The following is a 19647-nucleotide window of genomic DNA, read 5'->3' as shown; positions in this document are numbered from 1 at the left end:
ATAATTTTTTAAAAACTTTTATTTAAATATACGATCACACTAAAATTATAAATTAATAATTTATATATGTATATGTATATACATTTTATACCACTATGAACCTACCATTATATTATTCACAATAAAATTATTTTAATTTTTTTTTATTGCTCAATATATTTTTTGATATTTAGTAAAATTTTATCTAAAACAACAATTAGATTTTATGAAACATATTTTATATACATTAGTTAATGTAAATGTTGAATTTTAAAAAAAAAACTAGTTAATGGATATATACTAAAATAAAATATTTTTCTTATTCTATATAAAGCTATATTTTTAAATTTTTAAAGAAAACTTTTTGTAATTAATAATAACTTAATAAAATATTATAGTTTCAACTTTATAAATTTATAGAGTTTTTACTGTATGTCTTTGTGTTGTCTCCTGCACACACGTTTTATATTTGATTTACGGATCTACAGAAAATTTTATTGGTAGAACAGTATTTTCTTTTTATAGAGCTAATGTGTGTGCAGGTAAACAAATTGAAATTTGCTCTCTCTAGAGAGGTTCACATATGTCAAAATAATATACGAAAGCTTGACTTCTATCTTTTTGCTATAAAAATGCATACAAAATAGGACTAAGTTTCATCTATTCAAATAGACTTTGGGATATCATAATATTAAATGTAAATGTGTTTATCTTTTCCCACAAGAATAGCTTTTTTCGGTTTACAAAAAAAGAAAGAATAGCTTTTTACCTTGAGAATAATTTCATGTCTGTGCAGTACTCTGTGAAACAACTCCGTTTTTCATCATTTTGTTAAAAATCAAACTACAAAATAGATATATCAAATCTTACACTTTTATTATGAAGAAAGAATCACAAATATTGTTTCCAGGGAAACAAAGAAGAAGAATGAACAATAAAGATCTTTTCCACACTGAGAACTCAAATAAAACAAAAAGAGAAGATGAAACTATTGAAAACAAAACGTGAGAAAAATATAGAAGAAAAAAACAGTTGATTGAATGTTATATAGAAGATACAGAGATGATACAGTTGATATTAGAAGTTACTGAATTTTAGAACGTGTGGTTTGATTGTGGTAGACCGGAAGTTACAGAAAAAATAGGAAAATAATTTTTGCAGTTCCCTTCAATTTTTTTAATAAAAAGAACGTGATATGACTTTTTGTTTTAAAAATTTTGTTAAAAAAATTTAAAATAATGATATGTGTCAGAATGTGATTGCTCAAGTGACTTGTGATTTAGTATATAAAAGATAATTTTTGCAGTTCCCTTCAATTTTTTTAATAAAAAGAACGTGATATGACTTTTTGTTTTAAAAATTTTGTTAAAAAAATTTAAAATAATGATATGTGTCAGAATGTGATTGCTCAAGTGACTTGTGATTTAGTATATAAAAGATTATATAAAATAAAATTTAATAAATTATCAAAGATAAATACTTTTAAAACAGAATGTTATTATAGACAAAATGTTATAAAAGATAAATATATTTATGGTATTTGGGTATAAAACCGAATAAACTGAAAACCGATGATATATAAACCGAATCAAACTAAATTTGATATTGTTTTAATATGGTAGTTATTTTTTATAAATTAAAAACTAAAAATTCGAACCGAAATCGAACCGAACCGGCATCCGGATTAAACGCCCAGAGGATAAAAAGATTGGTTCAGTTACTATCCGAACCAAAATCTTTCGGTTTCGGGTCGGGCCCTGGTAAAATGCCGGGTTTTAAAACTTTCTCCCAACGGAGCGAGAATCGAAGCTCCACCGAGGATTCTGAGGAGGATCAATCAAATCGATTTGGTTGCGTTTAATGGCGACAAGGCTTCTTCATCATCTTCATCGACATCGTTTGGAGAAAGGTGACACCCTTTCCTTTAACCGCCTTTTGAGCCTCTCTCTCTGGTTTCGTGCTTTCTGCGATTACCGAGCGATTCTGAGAAACAGTCTTCCCTTCAACGAAGCTCTGGATCTCTTCACTCGCATGGTCGAGTCCCGCCCCCTTCCTTCCACCGTCGATTTCACCAAGCTACTAACCGCTATCTCCAAATCTAAGAGATTCGACGTCGTCATCGCTCTCTGCAACCATCTGGAGACGTTAGGGATTCCGCACGATCTCTACACTTGCAACCTCGTGATGAACTGCTTCTCCCGATCCTCTCAGCCTCATCTCGCTTCGTCGTTTCTCGGGAAGATGATGAAACTCGGGTTTAGCCCCGACATCGTCACGTTCACATCTCTCGTCAATGGGAATAGACCCGAGGATGCGATGTACATCGTTAATCAGATGGGAATCGAACCTGACGTTGTCATGTACACCACGCTCATCGAGTCTCTTTGCAGAAACGGACTTGTGGATAACGCGATGAGCTTGTTTAACCAAATGGAGAGCAACGGCGTTAAAGCTGACGCCGTTACTTACACGTCTCTCGTGAACGGTCTTTGTAACTCCGGTAGGTTGAGTGACGCCGTTAGTTTACTTAACGATATGATGAGAAGGAGGATCAACCCTGATGTAGTCACTTTCAATGCGTTGATCGACGGGTTTGTGAAAAAGGGGAAGCTTCTGGAGGCTAGAGAGGTCTACAGCGAGATGATTCGAGTCTCTGTAGCTCCTGATGTTTTCACTTACACTTCGTTGATCAATGGATTATGCATGGAAGGCCGCGTCGACGAGGCCAAGGAAATGTTTTACTCAATGGAGGACAAGGGCTGCTTTCCGGATGTAGTGGCTTATACATCTCTCATCAACGGGTTCTGCAAATCGAGAAAGGTTGAGTACGGGATGAAACTCTTCTACGAGATGACTCAGAGAGGTTTACTTGGTAACACCGTCACTTACACGGCTCTTATCCAAGGTTTCTGTCAAGTGGGGAGACATAAGGCTGCACAAGAGTTTTTTAGTCAGATGGTTTCTCGTGGGGTGTCTCCCAGTGTTAGGACCTACAACGTTTTGTTACATGGACTGTGTTTGAACGGGAAGCTAGGTAAAGCGTTGTTGATATTTGAAGATATACAAAAGAGAGAGATTGATGTTAATATTATCACGTATACTATCATCATTCAAGGGATGTGCAAAGCTGGTAAACTCAGAGATGCTGTTGATATGTTTTGTAGCCTCCCTTCCAAAGGGATGAAGCCTAACGTTGTAACGTACAGTACAATGATATCAGGGTTGTTTAGGGAAGGTTTTAAGCTTGAAGCACATGTGTTGTTTAGGAAAATGAAAGAAGATGGGGTTCTACAAAATTAGGTGGAAATGTGAACTGATCATAGTATTGATGAGGGATTGCTTCTTCTACTCGCACAGTTACAGTTTCTAACTATGATGCAACTTTCATAAGAACATGTTGCCTATATGTGTAGGATGATGATACAGCCTGATAATGTCACATTTGTATCTTTGATTCTGGTTCCAAGGAGATGCCTAACATAGGCTCCTATAAAGATGGGAGTTTCATACACGTAACTAATTAGTGAAGCAGCAAGGATTTGATGAAGCTGTGAGATTGTTTATACATACGGTGAGGACTTTTTTTTAGAGTAGTGTATGTAGACTCATTTAGGTAAGTGCATACAATTTATAGATTGATTTCTTTCATATGTATTCTTTTGTACCCTTGTAATTCAAGAAGTCTCTCAAAATAAATATATGTTCTCTTTTTGCTTTGTTGGGAAAAATGAGAAAAAAGAAAAAAAATCTTGGGAAAATTGTTTTTTAAGCCAAAAAAAAATAAATACAGTAGAATCTCTATAAATTAATATTCGATAAATTAATAATTTCTATAATTAATAAAATTTAAAACTTCCATGTAAATTTTTGGTCCCAAAAATATCATAAATTAATAAATACTATATAAGAACTTATGCATATATCTAAGATAGTCTACTAAAATATGAGACTATTGTTCTCTATTTCTTCTTAAAATTAAAATCTTTTTAGAGCTCGTCTCTGATTTTTCTTATTACATCAAGAATTTCTGATGTTGTCTTCTCGAACTGCATCCAAAAATTGTAAAGAGTTTTGGAGGCGACAATTGCTTCCTTACGTGTAACTGTTTCCAAAAGTATCACAACATCACAATTGCCGATCTTTTTTAGTACATGAAGTATGATATTTTTTATACTCGCATAGTTCTCTGTGTATTTTATCTGTCATTGTTGATTTTGGAATATTTTTAAAATGAGAAGACATTGTTGAAAGCTTAGCAAAGAAAAATAAAAATGATTTTTTGTTTGATGCTTGTCAATTTACGTGACATATAAAATGGTATATATAATAATTCTCTTAAAGCAACAAAAAGAAAATTTAAATGAGAAAATATGAACATTATGTAAAACATGAAAATATGTAAATGTAAAAAAAAGAAGACAATTTTAAATAAAAGGAAAACATAGAAGAATATACATTTACATTAAAACTTCTTATTCAAATAAAAAGAATATTTGGAAATTTGTTAAACTTCACTATATCTCTATAAATTAATATCTCTATAAAATAATAAAATTCCAAAGTACCAACACTATTAATTTATAGAGATTCTACTGTATGTCCTATTAGGCTAATTCATATTTCATACCACTTTTGATTCTAATGCCTTTTAGTATTTTCGAAAATAAATCAAATAAATAGTTTTACAAAAAAAAAATTTAAAAAATAGTAACTACCGATGAAATACTTATAGTAAATACCAGCTCTAAAAATGTTTAAATCATAATTTCAGATTAAAAATATTTGGAATATACATTACTATAAATCAAAAACATGTAGAAATCAGAATCTACACATTACTGTAAATCTAAAACTTGTAGAAACCGAGTTCAAACATGTTTATTGTATTCTAACTATAATAGAATACATATTCTATGGATATGGATAATCAGTTCCAAAAATATGGAAATAAAATATTTTGAAATGTTCAATTTCCATATATGGAAAAATCGAAAATAAAATTAAAATATATCTAAATATATTATAATATATTTTATTAATTTTTATTAGTTATTTTAATTATAATAATATATTTTATTATAATATTAAATATATTATAATTATTTACTAATTGTAATTACGAGTTTAAAATTGATATTTTAAGGATGTTATTGTCATTTTGAAAATAATTAGCCTGAGATATAAAATATATAAGATTAGTCTAAGAGCACGATTATCGCATCAGTTTCTTAATTATTATTTTTTTGTTTTTTTTTTGGTCTGAAAAAAAAAAAAAAAAACGAACCAATTGCGGACTGTCACGTGTCGGTGTGGCCCGTGAACAGTGCAAAAACTCCTCCTAAGATCGATCTTTTTTTTTTTATAACATCTTTACTTTATTGATATCAAATCAATGTAACTGATAACATGAAACATAGATTACAACAAACATGCTGTTATTAAGAATTTTAAACAGAGACAACGTTAACACGATGCTTCCTAACACATTTGTAGGATAGGCTGACTCGCTAGTTTTCCTCCATTTTGTTCTTGGTCTTGTATGATCTTTCTTGTGGCTCTCAACTATTGTGAGTAAACACTTTTCTCTGAATAGATCATTGGATGCGATCCATCTGTTACATCGCAATCCGTCCCAAACACTCCCAGTGCAGGAGATAACATGTTCTTTTGTAACTGTCTGTAACATTGAAATTCTTTTGCTTTGAGACCAATAAAGCAATATCTTTGATTCGTTTTGTTGCAGAAATATCTTCAGACTTCTTGTTCCTAGTCTTTCCCCTCCATTCCTCTGTATTTTATTCTCAGATAAAGAAATTGTTTCCATCAATTCCTCAGAGAAAAGTAAGACCCTTGTATCCGATAGTGAACTCATTGCTTGACAACAAACTTTGACCTTTTTCACCGTAACAATCAACACCACAGAATCTTGAAAGAATGTGATTGGCATAAACAATATGAATGGCACTTGTCGTCTTACAAGTCCAAACATGAAACCCCAAAAGTATAAGTCACCGTGTACATACCATATCTTCAATTCTGAGTGTATAACACGCATCCATCTCTTGAAATCCCCTGGCCATGGCGGTTTTTTATGTCGATTCCTTGTGTACACAAGTCGAGATCCTTGAAGGATTATACCATCTTGCAACATGTACAAGGGAAGGCCATCGATATTGTCACTCCATAAAAATAGGAATTCCAACACCGGAGAATAACACTCCCATTGGGAGAAGAGAGACACGCCAAACACTCGACCAAAGCCCTTTAATCTTCTCAGCCAAATCTTGAGGATTGTTTGCCGGTGAAGAGATCCGGATGATCGCAAGCGGTGAGACGCCAACAAAACGCAATTTGGTTTTTTCCAAATCGAAATACTTGATGTCCAAATCAACATGATTTGGTTTGATTTCTAGACTAGCCCTAACTGTAAAGAAAAAACAGGAAACTCCGACGGCCGAAGCCGCCGGTCACGGATATTCCCGGTGAAAACTAGAGTGGCGGAAGTTTTCTTTAGAATCGCCTTTGGCGTCGCTTCTTTTGAAGAATAAATAAAAATCCTTTATTTCGTAGTTTTTGAGACTGAATTTTAACTTTTTTGCGAGATTCACACCTAAAAATCTCTCTAAGGACTCCGCCTTGATTATGATCTAATGAGACATGGTTATCATTTCTTTGGTCTAAAAAAAATAATTTTGCCGAAAATCTTTTATACCTGGTGAATAATGATCCGGTCTAGGAATTTTGATACTTGAGTTACTAAACGGCGTCGTTGTGAAGTTTGAACGTTCTCTATCGTATAAAGAGGTTTTTTATCGTCGTCAAAAGTCGTTATCTCCGACTTGCGTCGTTCTTCTTCTTCAATGGCGCTGAAATTTCATCAGCAGATCATATCAGACCTTCTCGAAGACTCTAACGGCGGACTAGTAATCCTCTCTTCCGGTCTCTCCCTCGCTAAGTTAATCGCTTCCCTCCTCATCCTTCACTCACCCTCCCAAGGAACCTTACTTCTCCTCCTCTCTCCCGCCTCACAATCCCTCAAATCCAGAATCCTCCACCAACTCTCCTCCCTCTCATCTCCTCCCCCGGCGGAGATCACCTCCGACCTCCCGGCGAACCATCGCCACTCCCTCTACTCCTCCGGGAACCCTTTCTTCATCACGCCGCGGATCCTAATCGTCGATCTCCTCACCCAGCGCATCCCGGTCTCCTCCCTCGCCGGAATCTTCATCCTCAACGCTCACTCCCTCTCCGAGACCTCCACCGAAGCCTTCATCGTCCGGATCGTCAAAACCCTAAATGCCTCCGCCTACGTGCGCGCCTTCTCCGATAGACCGCAGGCCATGGTCTCCGGCTTCGCCAAGACGGAGCGCACCATGCGCGCTCTCTTCCTCCGGAGGCTCCATCTGTGGCCTAGGTTTCAGTTGGATGTGTCTCAGGAGCTGGAGAGGGAGCCGCCGGAGGTTGTGGATATAAGAGTATCGATGTCGAGTTACATGGTGGGGATACAGAAGGCGATCATTGAAGTCATGGACGCTTGTCTCAAGGAGATGAGGAAGACGAATAAGGTGGATGTGGATGATTTGACTGTGGAGAGTGGTTTGTTTAAGTCCTTTGATGAGATTGTGAGGAGGCAGCTTGATCCCATTTGGCATACTCTTGGGAAAAGAACTAAACAGCTTGTTTCTGATTTGAAGACTCTGAGGAAGTTGCTTGATTATCTTGTTAGGTGATAAAGTACTTCTCTTTTACTTCAATTTGGGTGTTGTGCAGTTTCTGACGGCGCTTTTTGTTATTGTGTTTCTGTGTAGGTATGATGCTGTGAGCTTTCTGAAGTTCTTGGATACTCTCAGGGTGGCCGAGAGCTATCGATCTGTTTGGTTATTTGCAGAGTCCAGCTATAAGATATTTGAATTTGCTAAGAAACGAGTGTATCGTCTCATCAAGGCAAGCGAGGTTAAGTCGAAAGAACATGTTAAGAATACAAGTGGTAAAAAGAGAAAGTTAAAGGGTGATAATGCCTCTGTAGAAGCAGGTAATAATAAATGGTGATTCTCATGTTGTATGTAGTTTTATAATTATTTTGCTAATAATAAATGGACCTCTTAATCAGTTGGTGGTGCAACGGCTACGAGTGGGGATACTGGCGTTGTTATTGAAGAAGTTCTGGAAGAGGCACCCAAATGGAAAGTCTTACGTGTGAGTGTCTGAGTGAGTTTCAGTTTTGATGCCGTTTCTCTTTGGATTGATTTGAATGATGGAATTTGGGTCAGCTAGTGACAATATTTGTTTCTTTGATTTGGCTGCCACACTACTTAATGGCGTGTCCATGTTTAATGCAGGAGATTTTATTAGAGACACAAGAAGAAAGAGAAAAACAGACTCTTTCTGAGGAAGACAACAGTGACAACTATGGAATGGTTCTTGTGGCTTGCAAAGATGAACGTTCCTGCATGCAGCTTGAAGATTGCATCACAAACAATCCACATAAGGTATAGTCACTTAGTCAGATAACTAGAGTTTTTTTTTAAATCGTACGGCATGCATTGACGACTGAGAAGTACACTTTCCTTACTTAAGACAAATCCGTTGTCTTTGTTTGCGTTATACTTGTGTAGGTAATGCGGGAAGAGTGGGAAATGTACCTGCTGAGCAAAATTGAGATCCGCAATGTGCAGACACCTCAAAAGAAGAAACAAAAGACTCCCAAGGGTTTCGGGATTCTTGATGGAGTAGTTCCGGTAACGACAATACAGAGCTCGGAAGGTAGCAGTGTTTGCAGACAAGAACACGAGGCTCTTATGGCTGCTGCATCCTCTATTCGTAAGCTAGGGAAGACAACTGCTTCGGGAGATAATAATAATCCAGAGGCTCAAGTTGATAAGGCGTCCAGTACCAAAGGAAAGGCTAAGAAGGAGTCATCAAGTCTTCGGAGACCCATAAGAAGTTGCAGTAAGAAAAAGAAGAACAGTGAACCTGAAATAGTAACAGGCTCAGAAAATGAAGAAAAGGTTAGTGAAGCGAGCACATCAGGACCTCGAGAAGCCAGTGATGCCCACCCTGACGGTGCTAAGAAGCTACCGCCTGTGCATTTCTATGCCTTAGAAAGCGATCAGCCTATACTAGATGTCTTGAAACCGTCTGTGATCATTGTCTACCACCCTGACATGAGTTTCGTCAGAGAAATTGAGGTGTACAAAGCAGAGAACCCTCTGAAAAATCTGAAAGTTTATTTTCTTTTCTATGATGAGTCCACAGAAGTGCAGAAGTTCGAAGCAAGCATCCGCCGGGAAAATGGAGCGTTTGAATCATTGATTAGGCAGAAGTCTTCGATGATGATTCCCGTTGATCAGGTTTATATCTCAAATCTCAATGATTCAGTTTATATATCAGACGAAGTAGATGAAACTCCAAAACCGGGGTTTACGTTGTGTTCTTGTTTCCATTATCCTGCTTTCTTCTCATCCGCTGTTTGCTAATGACTTGGAATCAGGATGGGCTTTGCATGGGGTCGAACTCATCTACAGATTATCCAGCTTCAAGTACTCAAAACTCATTAACCCGTAAAGCAGGTGGAAGAAAGGAAATTGAAAAAGAAACACAGGTAATAGTTGACATGAGGGAGTTCATGAGCAGCCTACCAAATGTCCTTCACCAGAAAGGCATGAAGATAATACCTGTTACACTAGAGGTCGGCGACTATATCCTATCTCCTTCAATATGCGTGGAGAGAAAGAGCATTCAAGATCTTTTCCAGAGCTTCACATCAGGTCGTTTATTCCACCAAGTCGAAATGATGTCAAGGTATTACAGAATACCCGTTCTTCTCATCGAGTTCTCTCAAGACAAAAGCTTCTCCTTTCAGGTTAACCCTCTCACATTCCTATCTTCATGTTTTGATGTCTCTCTCATGTTTCCTTTTTTTTTGGTTATATATGACATGGTTTGATCTGTTTTTCATTGAGTTTGGATCAGTTCTTAAAGAATACAATTTTTGTTCTTTGTTTTTCATGTTTGCTTGCAGTCTGCTAGTGATATATCAGATGATGTGACACCATATAACATCATATCAAAACTATCATTGCTGGTTCTGCATTTTCCTCGGTTACGGATACTGTGGTCTCGAAGTCTACATGCGACTGCAGAGATCTTCACCACCTTAAAATCAAACCAAGACGAGCCTGATGAAAGCCGAGCAATAAGAGTTGGTGTGCCTTCCGAAGAGGGTATCATAGAAAATGACATCAGGTAACAACGTAAAACTCTCCTTTAAACCTGCGGAAAGAACATTTTTCGATTTACATTTAGTAAAAAAATGGAAATTGACTCATTATGCGAACAGAGCCGAGAACTATAACACATCAGCAGTAGAGTTTCTGAGAAGGCTTCCTGGAGTTTCAGACGCTAACTACAGATCGATAATGGAGAAATGCAAGAGTTTGTCTGAGCTGGCGTCTTTGCCTGTGGAGGAATTAGCAGAAATCATGGGTGGTCAGAAAGTTGCTAAGAGTCTCAGAGAGTTTCTTGACGCTAAGTATCCGACTTTGCTTTAAAAGAAGAGGTAAACCTAAAACTAAATTTAGAAGCTCCATCACGCAAAGCTGCTTACTTATTTCTTGTTCATTTGTTGTAGACTAGAATAATATCCATTGATTATTTTTATGGGTTTTGAATTGATTATTGTTGTGTTGTAACAATTACATTAGTGAGCATACTCTGATTTTAAAGATGAAAGTGTAGTGAATAAGATAAATTTGCTTACAATATTTGAGTCGCCAAGGGTTAATAAAAGGTGTTGGGTTGTTTGGTAATGATTTAAAAGAGACGAACATCCTTGTCCAAGTATGGAAATACTACTTGCTGGCTCTCTTAAAGTATTTATTGTCACTTCATATAGAGCCGAAACATTCGTCTTTTGGATTGGAACTGGGAATACATTTTGAATATTATACAACTCGTTGTCTTTATATAAATACACCCAAAAGTAGTCAAAACTCACTTTTCTTTCTCTCAGACAAAAAAATTATAATAGGAAAAACTATATTAAAATCAAACCAGAAAAAAATATATTTTATATGTATTGAAATGAAGATAAATTTTGTACAACCTTGTAATACTTTCAGGTCCTGAGACTGAGAGTACTGATTTTCTTTTTCTAACTCCTCTTGGCATTCTTAAGATTACGTACAGTCATGACAAGTCGTTGTCTCTCACCTTCAACTTCTGCAAATCTTACACTTATCTCTGAATACCTCTCTTGCATCTCCTTCAACTCCATCTCCATCTCTCCATTTTGCTCTTTTAATAATGCTACTTCATTTACCAAATCTTCAAGGATGTCACTGTAAAGAAAATAGAAACATCAGAAATGATCGGTAGTTTTTTCTGTTTGTATTGGTTCATGAACATACCTCTTGTTCGATGACAGTACTTCTCTGTTCTGCAAAGCAATACCTGCTTCTGGACCTTGCAGAGATTCACCAGTCTGTTTACAAAACCAGAGAGTTATGTTATGTTGTTTTGAAGGTATTTGGAATGCAATTTTAATTCTTTTTAAAAGGTTAGTTCTCTTTACCTCTAGGCTATTCAGACTTCGTTTGTTGAGTTCAGTCTCCAATTCTTCGATTCGGCTATTCAATTCCTTTTCCTTTTCGATAAACATCTTCGAAGAGGCTTCTACAGCATTCTCCTTTAGTTTGATGTGTTCCTGGATCACAATATTTTTTGGTATTAACATCAAAATATTCAGCAAGTAATGACTGTTCTAGTGTTAAACGCATACCTCGAGCAGTATTATTCTTTCCTTGTTGCTTCTGTGCTTCTCGATCTCTGATTCATTCTTTGATAAAGAATGCTGTAGATCACCACATTCCCCTCTTGCAGTTTCTAGTTCTGATTCTAAAAGCGTAACGACTGCTTCTTTTTCATCTTTGATACGCTGCAACTCCTCTGCCAAAGACTCTGATTCTTTCTTCATCTCTGCAATTGTGCTTGATAGCTCATCTTTCGTTCCTTTCAATTCAACTCTCAAGATCTCAATCTCATCCTCAAGCCTCGTGATCACCTGTGTTAAATCTGCATTGACATCTTCTTGTTTCCTCTTCTCACTCTCTAGATTTTTGGATTTCTCCACAAGTCCTTCCAACATTCTCTCCATCTCGTCGAGCTTTGCTTCATACTCTACCTTATTCGCTCTGAGTTCATCCTTAGCGCTCATGAGAAGCTCTTCCAGATGACGCTTCTGTACGCGAAGGTCACGAGTTTCTACCATTGCTTTCTTAGTCATCTTCTCATTCGCTGCCAACGTGTTAGACATCTGCTCAGAGATTCTCTTGAACTCATCTTGTATCTTCCCGGCTACGCTAGCGTTTTTCCACCTCGACTTCCTCAAGGCTTCTTCCGCTTCGATAGCTCTCTTCTCTTGCTCCACTTTAGCCCTCGTGACAGCTTCAATATCCGCCTCAAAGACCAGAGCCTGTTTCTCTAGTTCATCTTCCATCTGAGTTTCAAGTTCTTTAATACGGCTCAAAGACTTGGAGAAATCCTCCGACTGCTTCTTGAGCTTAGCTTCTAGCCCCTCTATTTGACTCTCAAGCTCGTTCACGTTTACAATAGAAGGCGAACATTCATACTGCATCTTCAGCTGTTCATGCACTTGACTTTGCTCTAGCTTGTACGAGATATCGTGGTTCTCCTGCTTAAGTATCTCGTAATCGAGAGCAAGCTGCTCCACCTGTATCTCAAGGTCGTCTTTGTCTCGTTTATGGATCTCTATCTCGTTGTAAAGGTCAGTGATCCTCCGCTCCAAGACGTGTGCTTCTTTCGCGTCCATGTGTCCCTTCACAATCTCGTCCAACGCCTTTTGATCCTCGTCTTCATCTGTCTCACTTGTGCAGGACCTTCTCCTTGGCTCTTCAGCTGCTCTTTTACGTCTTTGTCCCAACATTGCTTCTAGATCTTGCACGGCAAGGATCAACTCCGTGTTTGACTCTTGTGTCTTCTGTAGTTGTATCCGTAGACTGGAGTTCAGATCCTTCTCGTAATCCAGTTCTTCTAGAAGAACTTGCGTGTCCTTTCCTTCACACTGCAACTTGTTCCTGACTTTTGAATCTCTCTCCTGCTTCAGGCAAGTCACTTCTCTGAGGAGATCCTGACTTCTTTTGGTCTCTTTAACAATCTGTTTCCTTAGGCTCTGCAGCTCTAGTTCTGAAAAATCAGCTCGCCTTGCCAAAGCAACGAGCTCGGCTTTAAGCTTATCTACGTCATCACCCGAGGAAGTAGTCCTTGTTTTATCTCTCGGTGGAATGGTATCACTCGAAGAACTATTCATTGAGTCGTCAGTGCTGATTCCTTGATCAGAGCTGCCTGACCACTCGGATTCTGATACATGAGGCTCTTCATGATACACATTTGTAACCGAATGGTGATGATGCATAATAGTTGGTTGGTTTTGCTGAATGAGATCTCCTCTGCTTCCAAGTTCCCCCAGTGTATCTACTTCGGAGACACTGTCAAAGCTTGACAGCGTACTGTCTGATTCAATGGAAGCTCGACGCCTTAGTTCAGCGATCCGGGAAGCTTTACCAAATGGTCCTTCCTATAAAAGAGCAGGCACAAATAGAAATTAATGATGCACCAATGGGTTGAGAAATAAAAGAATACGGAAAATACCTCTAGTGAATCACATTTAAGGCTTTCGTCTGCTTCAGTGCTCAACTGGGAGTTTAAATCTAGACTCCTTGAGCTTTTCACCACTCTGTAAAAGCACACAGACAAAAAATCAGAGACTCCAAATAAGATCACTCTTAAGAAAAGAGTTGCAAGAAGTTTGGTGTACCTTTGCAGATCCACATTTTGTAGCTGCTTTTGTATTGATACCTAAAAATGAACAAACAAACCCCAGTTCAAAGAATCAAATTAAATATCTTTCAAAATATAAAGTAGCAAAAATCTTGTGAGCTTTTTTACAAATCCTAAGTGTCTCATGACAAACATTAATGCAAGAAAGAGAAAGAGAGAGAGAGAGCTAACGTGCAACAATGCTTTTGAAATTGAATTCTGGAGAGGAAGAGAGACGTTGCAAGTCTTAATTGCATCAACGTAATCAGAAAAATCAATGGAAGTCTCTCCCACCAAACCAGACTTAGTAGATCCCTGGCAACAACAACAAAATAAAAGCTAAGAAGAACACACAAACTTAAATGAAAAATATAAAGTATTGTCGTCACTCCTCACCGTGGTTGAAAGAATAAAATGATAGATTCTTTGATTGACTTTCCCTGTCTTGACATCCTGAACAAACTTCACCGTCTCGTACACCGGAGACTCCCACCGGCAGTAACCGTCGAGCACCACCGCCTTCTCTGTCTTCCCGGTGGGCTTCCCAACATCTCCGGGAACAAGAGAGATTGTTAATCCTTCTCCCTTCAACTCACTCACCTGACAACAACAATCAAAGATCCAAAGTCCAAAAAAATAAAACTAAATTTCACTGTTCATATTGGTCAAATCAGGTTGTCAGATTCACTATTTTTACTTTTTCAAAATTCATTTTCGCAGACAATTTATGTTCTGGAGAAAAAAAGAATTTACCAGAGTGGCATGAAACTGAAGCTTGAAGACGATTTTGATCTTGTTCTTCTCGCTCCTCCATCTCCCTGACTTAAACATCTTCTTCACCTTCCTTGTATATTATTCGATCGCCGTGATCCTTCTTCTTACCGGAGCTCAGGGCATTCTCGCTGAGAGTGAGAAGAAACAGCCATTTTCAGTCCAATGCAGAGAGCAAAAGAGGATCTATCTGCAAGAGAGTTTTGCTCCACCAGTTGGATTTTTTTATAAATGGGACAAAGAAAATGGAAATAAGTGGATCTACTCTACATTATTATTATTATTATACTAAACAATTAATTTATCAGCTAACGTCAATTTCTTAATTAATTAATTTTAGGATTTATTAACAAACATAGGCTCTCAGGGTTGCCAACCCGATTCTGTTTTCTAGCTCACTATTATAGCTTTTTTACTTTTTTTTTATTATGTTTAAACAAAACATAATTAAAAAAAAATCAAAATTACTAGTGTGTTATTTATTAAATTTGTATAATATTTGTAGTACATTTTTTATCATTTCCTTAACTTGATTTCCCTTTTATTTCAGTATTTGACCCTTTTCTCTGTTAATATTTCAGCCATTGTCATTACAAGATCATAGTTTTCTTATTATACTATATAATACTTAAGCTTTTGTTTCTCAAACAAGTACTGTTGTTTTTATGTATAAAATATTGTACCGACAGATTTGGGAAAAAAAGATTCTTTATATAATAGATTAAAATAATTACTCTTACACTCTACTGAAACGGTCGGCACCAAAATTCTTTTTCCCATTAGTAGTGGAAATTAGCTTTGTTAATCTTTTTTGTGAACAAAAAAAGCTTTATTAATCTAAAATTATATTTTTTTTTTTTTTAAAATGCTGCATGTATTGGGTGGAGGGAACAGTGACTAGTAAGCAATGTAATGACTTGCTTACCCTTCAGTGACTAGTAGAGTATCTATTTCGTAAGCTGTGTAAGTAGGGGTGATACGGTCAGATACTTAAATATATGCATGCGGCGTTTGTCCCGGTGATAGTAACAAAACAATAAATATAGGCAACGGTTATGTTTTCCAAAAAAAAAAGAAATAGTCAACTTTTCTAGTAGTCAACTTTATTAATGTAAATCTCAGCATATTATTAAGTTTTACTTGATCATCATTTTTAAAAAACGTTTTGATTAACCATCAGTATTTAATTTTTTGTATTTACTTTAGGTTTTATTACTAGAATGGGTTATAGTCACATTTAAAACCATCATTGACATGGAACATGCGAGTTTTCATAAGCTGTGTGACATGAAGACATTATAGTTATTATTTTGTCTTTTCGCTGTACATTCCAATGCTTGTGGGGTATATAAGCAGCTGTATTTTTCTTTTTAGCTAACACCACAAATCAATAATAAGTAACAAAAAGAAAAACAAATCCCACTATATAAAAGCAACTAATTTCAAGCCTTTTTAAGCATGCCACATATGATAAAATATTTAGAACCAATCATTTAGTCATGTCATTATGAGTTTCTTAATGACAAATTGTTGTGCCTCACAAAACCTTCACACCAATTCAATGTATCATTCCAGCCAATAGCATATCATATTCCTCCCTCTTCGTTAACCCTAACTTCCACAATTTTTATACGCTTAAAATAGTTAAGGCAAATCACAATACACCATTAAATAATTCATACCACCATCTTTCAAAATTCTGGCTAGATAGATACACTTTCTCCACTGTTCAGAGCCATTAACACCTTAATCAGATAAAAAACCCCAACCTGACGACTCTCTTCAACTTCCCCATCTCCATCTATATAACCCTTTGGCCACTTACGAAGTTCAAGTATTCTCCAAAGCTATATGAAAATACCTACCGCAGCTATGGCTGGACAAACTCCAACTCAACTGCACGAAACCCAGTCGAGGCGTGTTGAAGAAGAGTTAGAGTTTGTATTATGATCAGAGTACGCAAATTTCTGTCTAAATCGGCCATTTAGATCCCTGCAACTGAATCGCCACTGCCGAAGAACGACGTAGCAGAAGATGAAAGATGTTTTTTCGTTCGAGAACTTTCGTATTGAATCTCTTCATAAATTCTTGGTAAGCTTATGTTAAGTTTAATGTTCTAAATCTGATCTGATTTGATTCGATATTATACATCGACGAAATTAAGCTTTTAAATTTAGTCATGATAATTGATACTGTTATGAAAAATTCCTTTGAGATTAGGAAGCATAAGTATATTGAAGCTCCAGATTGGTAATGATTTGTTTTTTTAAAAAAAATATTGCTCGAATGTATGGTTTGTCTATGCTCTTTCTTGATTAATAGTGTTTGTATGATTTTTTGCAGAAATGACAAAGCAAATCTGCTCAAATATTAGCCACAGACCTGAATGTTTTTGCGGCTTTCAACTAACTTTACAAAGAGATCACTCAGCTTCTGACTCTAGAGAATTTTAGGTAAATTTTCTGTTCACTTTATATAACTGAATTTTCTGGAAAGCATACACTTTGGTGTTTAAGAGAGAGAGTGTGTGTGTGTGTGTGTGTTTGATATCTCGACAAGAAAAACGAGAAATTGTTATAATATGGTGATACAAAATCAGCCAGGAATATAATGTATACTGAGTTGCAGAAGCTGATCGAGGGAAATCCTTTGTTTGATGTGAAGCTTCCCATTCCCAGTTTCAAGGTTTCTCAGCTCAGAACTTTGATCAATCAAAAGTGAATTTCCTATATATTTCTTCAAACAGAAGGGTCAAGTTTTCAATGTTATTTTGTGCGGAATATTACATCTCGAATTGGCAGAACCAGCTATGTCAACGAGGCCAGATCTAGAGTTCAACACATCAACCAAATTGACAAAATTATCCATCTTTTTTTTGATGTATGCCATCAAAATTTAATCTAATCTTTAACTCGAGTCCTGAAATGGCTTTTTGTTGCAGGTTGTACAAAGTCTTGAACATTCTTGAGTTCAATAGCACGAGGCAAAATATGCCAATAATAGTGCATGATAAAGATGGGAAACTCTGACTACTTTTTGAAAAACCAAATAAGTAAGTGTAACTGGTGATTTCATATAACAAAGTATACATATCTTCCTTTTCAAATTATTTTATGCCACTTCCTTTTCAAAAAATTTGGAGAATGCATGCTTGATCATTAGTATATTATATACATCTGGGATTGGTCATATAATACACTGAAAACGTAACTCCAGTTGCTGACTCTTTATGGGATGTTAACGCAACGATATTGCTATCTTTATTGCAAACTCATGTTGGATGTGATCTTGACTTCAGGAATCTTTTCTTTTTCTAGATTGATAATTCTGGCAGCAGAAGCATGTAATATAAAGTTTGGATATTTATAGTTAATTAACTAACTTGTCATGATCTGTGTTTGTACCAGTTCAAAGTTGGGTGCACAAGGCAGGAAGCAACTGTGCTTAATAATGATTTACTATACACATGCTTTACTATATTTACTCTGAAATTCTATCTGAATAAAATACTTTCATATCTTTTTTTCATTAAAACATATATATTTCATTTTTTCATTAAAATAAACATTTTGAATATTTAAGTAATTTCAAATTTATTTAAAATAAATTTATATTTTATTTTTCTTTTAAACAAAACTTTTAAATATTTAGTTAATGTCGTATTTATTTTAAAATTAAATTTATATTTCATTTTAACTAAAACAAAATTTTAAAATATCTAACTAATTTTGTTATGGGCAATTCTTTCAAATAGATCTTTTTTATTTTGAAAATTTTAATATTTTTTAGTTTTTAAAATTTGAAATCATACCTCCAAACCCCCCCCCCCTTAACTCTAAACCCTAAATCATAAACCCTAAATTTTAGATCATAAACTCAAAAATACACCCCTTAATAAAACTTTTTGGTCATTTTGATATTTGAGGTCTATATTTGTGATAAAAAAAAATTTAGGTCTATCCTAGGGAATTTCTCTTTTGTAATTACAACTAAAGACATGTATAGTTTTGTATTAATCTGTGATTTAATTTAATATAATATAATACTTTTTAAAAAAAATTGATCTTTCACCAGTAAAATTTTTCAATTTAGAATATTGTATCACATGATTTAAAATATGCTTTCACTAAAAATTTAAAACAAATAAAATAAATTATTGCAAATGAACTATAAAATTATTGTATTTTAAAATGTTTTATAAACAATTAATAATATTGTAAATGTAGTGGAAAAATTTGTAAATTAACAAATTTGAATCATGTAATCCGCGCGTAGCGCGGAAAACGAATCTAGTTATAAGTAACAGCAATTACAGAAAAGAACAAACAAATAAAAAGATGATTTTCTTATTTAGTTCAGAGATGGACATATTAAGATACCACCAAAGCTCGGTGTCCTCTGTGGTGTTATTCAAATTTTTTTATATGTCATCTAACATAAGATCATTAATTTAGTCTAAGAGTATTTTTGATGGTTACCTTCATTTTTCCTCTTAAAATGAGATAAACTCAAAATGAATTTAGTTCCTTTCATTTTTTCCTTAAAAAAATAATTTCAAAAATATCATGTTATTACAATTTATTATTAACTCTAAATAATGGTTATTATTTTATAAAAATTAATTTTTTTATCCAAATATGATTTTAATTTAATTAAATCTTCATTATGTATATAAGTTTAGTTTCTAAAAAGATAAATGAGTTTATTTAAACTTATAATTACATTATAAAAGTATTAATAATTTCTTTAAATTATAAAAAAAAATTTAGTATAAAATAAAATTATATAAAAGTTTAGAGAATAATTTATAAATTAAAAATATTAACAAGAAAATGAGGAAAAACATCAAACAATGAGGAAAGGCTTCTCAAATGGTGCATCATTTTTAAGACCATTGGAAAAGTTTTTTCATCATTTTTTTATATTCTCCTTCATTTTTGAGGGATCATTAGAAATGCTCTAAAAAATTCTCACTGCTTTACCATAGCTCGTTCGAAGTATATAACTTTTTGTAGATTTGTAAGTTAATATATATATATATATATATATAAATTTGAAGTA

At 35.0% G+C, this 19647-nt stretch overlaps 3 protein-coding genes across 4 annotated transcripts; 2 read left to right on the top strand and 1 right to left on the bottom strand.

The window, feature by feature from the left end:
- The first annotated feature begins 368 nt into the window (after positions 1-368).
- On the top strand, positions 369-3688 carry LOC106446207 (pentatricopeptide repeat-containing protein At5g41170, mitochondrial-like). 2 transcript variants are annotated; one of them, XM_048777506.1, is made up of 2 exons: positions 370-3013; positions 3144-3688. In XM_048777506.1, the coding sequence occupies exons 1-2, from the start codon at positions 1840-1842 to the stop codon at positions 3161-3163; spliced, it is 1194 nt and encodes a 397-aa protein (XP_048633463.1). In that variant the 5' UTR covers positions 370-1839; the 3' UTR covers positions 3164-3688. The 2 variants fall into 2 exon arrangements, with proteins under 2 accessions (XP_013743363.2, XP_048633463.1); XM_013887909.3 differs by having other exon boundaries at positions 369-3688.
- Positions 3689-6746: 3058 nt separating this feature from the next.
- On the top strand, positions 6747-10742 carry LOC106446208 (DNA repair endonuclease UVH1-like). The gene is made up of 8 exons (XM_013887910.3): positions 6747-7705; positions 7788-8011; positions 8090-8175; positions 8319-8468; positions 8595-9329; positions 9470-9841; positions 10001-10224; positions 10319-10742. Exons 1-8 carry the CDS (start codon positions 6840-6842, stop codon positions 10527-10529), a joined length of 2868 nt encoding a protein of 955 aa, XP_013743364.2. The 5' UTR covers positions 6747-6839; the 3' UTR covers positions 10530-10742.
- A 128-nt stretch (positions 10743-10870) lies between these two features.
- LOC106446209 (putative leucine-rich repeat-containing protein DDB_G0290503) lies at positions 10871-14850 on the bottom strand. The gene is made up of 9 exons (XM_013887911.3): positions 14569-14850; positions 14212-14415; positions 14008-14130; positions 13814-13854; positions 13648-13732; positions 11759-13573; positions 11552-11683; positions 11388-11461; positions 10871-11318 (listed from the first exon to the last, which is right to left on the bottom strand). The coding sequence occupies exons 1-9, from the start codon at positions 14644-14646 to the stop codon at positions 11132-11134; spliced, it is 2739 nt and encodes a 912-aa protein (XP_013743365.2). The 5' UTR covers positions 14647-14850; the 3' UTR covers positions 10871-11131.
- Positions 14851-19647: the final 4797 nt, after the last annotated feature.

The sequence above is a fragment of the Brassica napus genome, chromosome A4 (assembly GCF_020379485.1).
Source record: "Brassica napus cultivar Da-Ae chromosome A4, Da-Ae, whole genome shotgun sequence".
Lineage (NCBI taxonomy): Eukaryota > Viridiplantae > Streptophyta > Magnoliopsida > Brassicales > Brassicaceae > Brassica > Brassica napus.
Note: the sequence above shows the minus strand (reverse complement) of the source record. Positions and strands in the feature narration are given on the sequence as shown.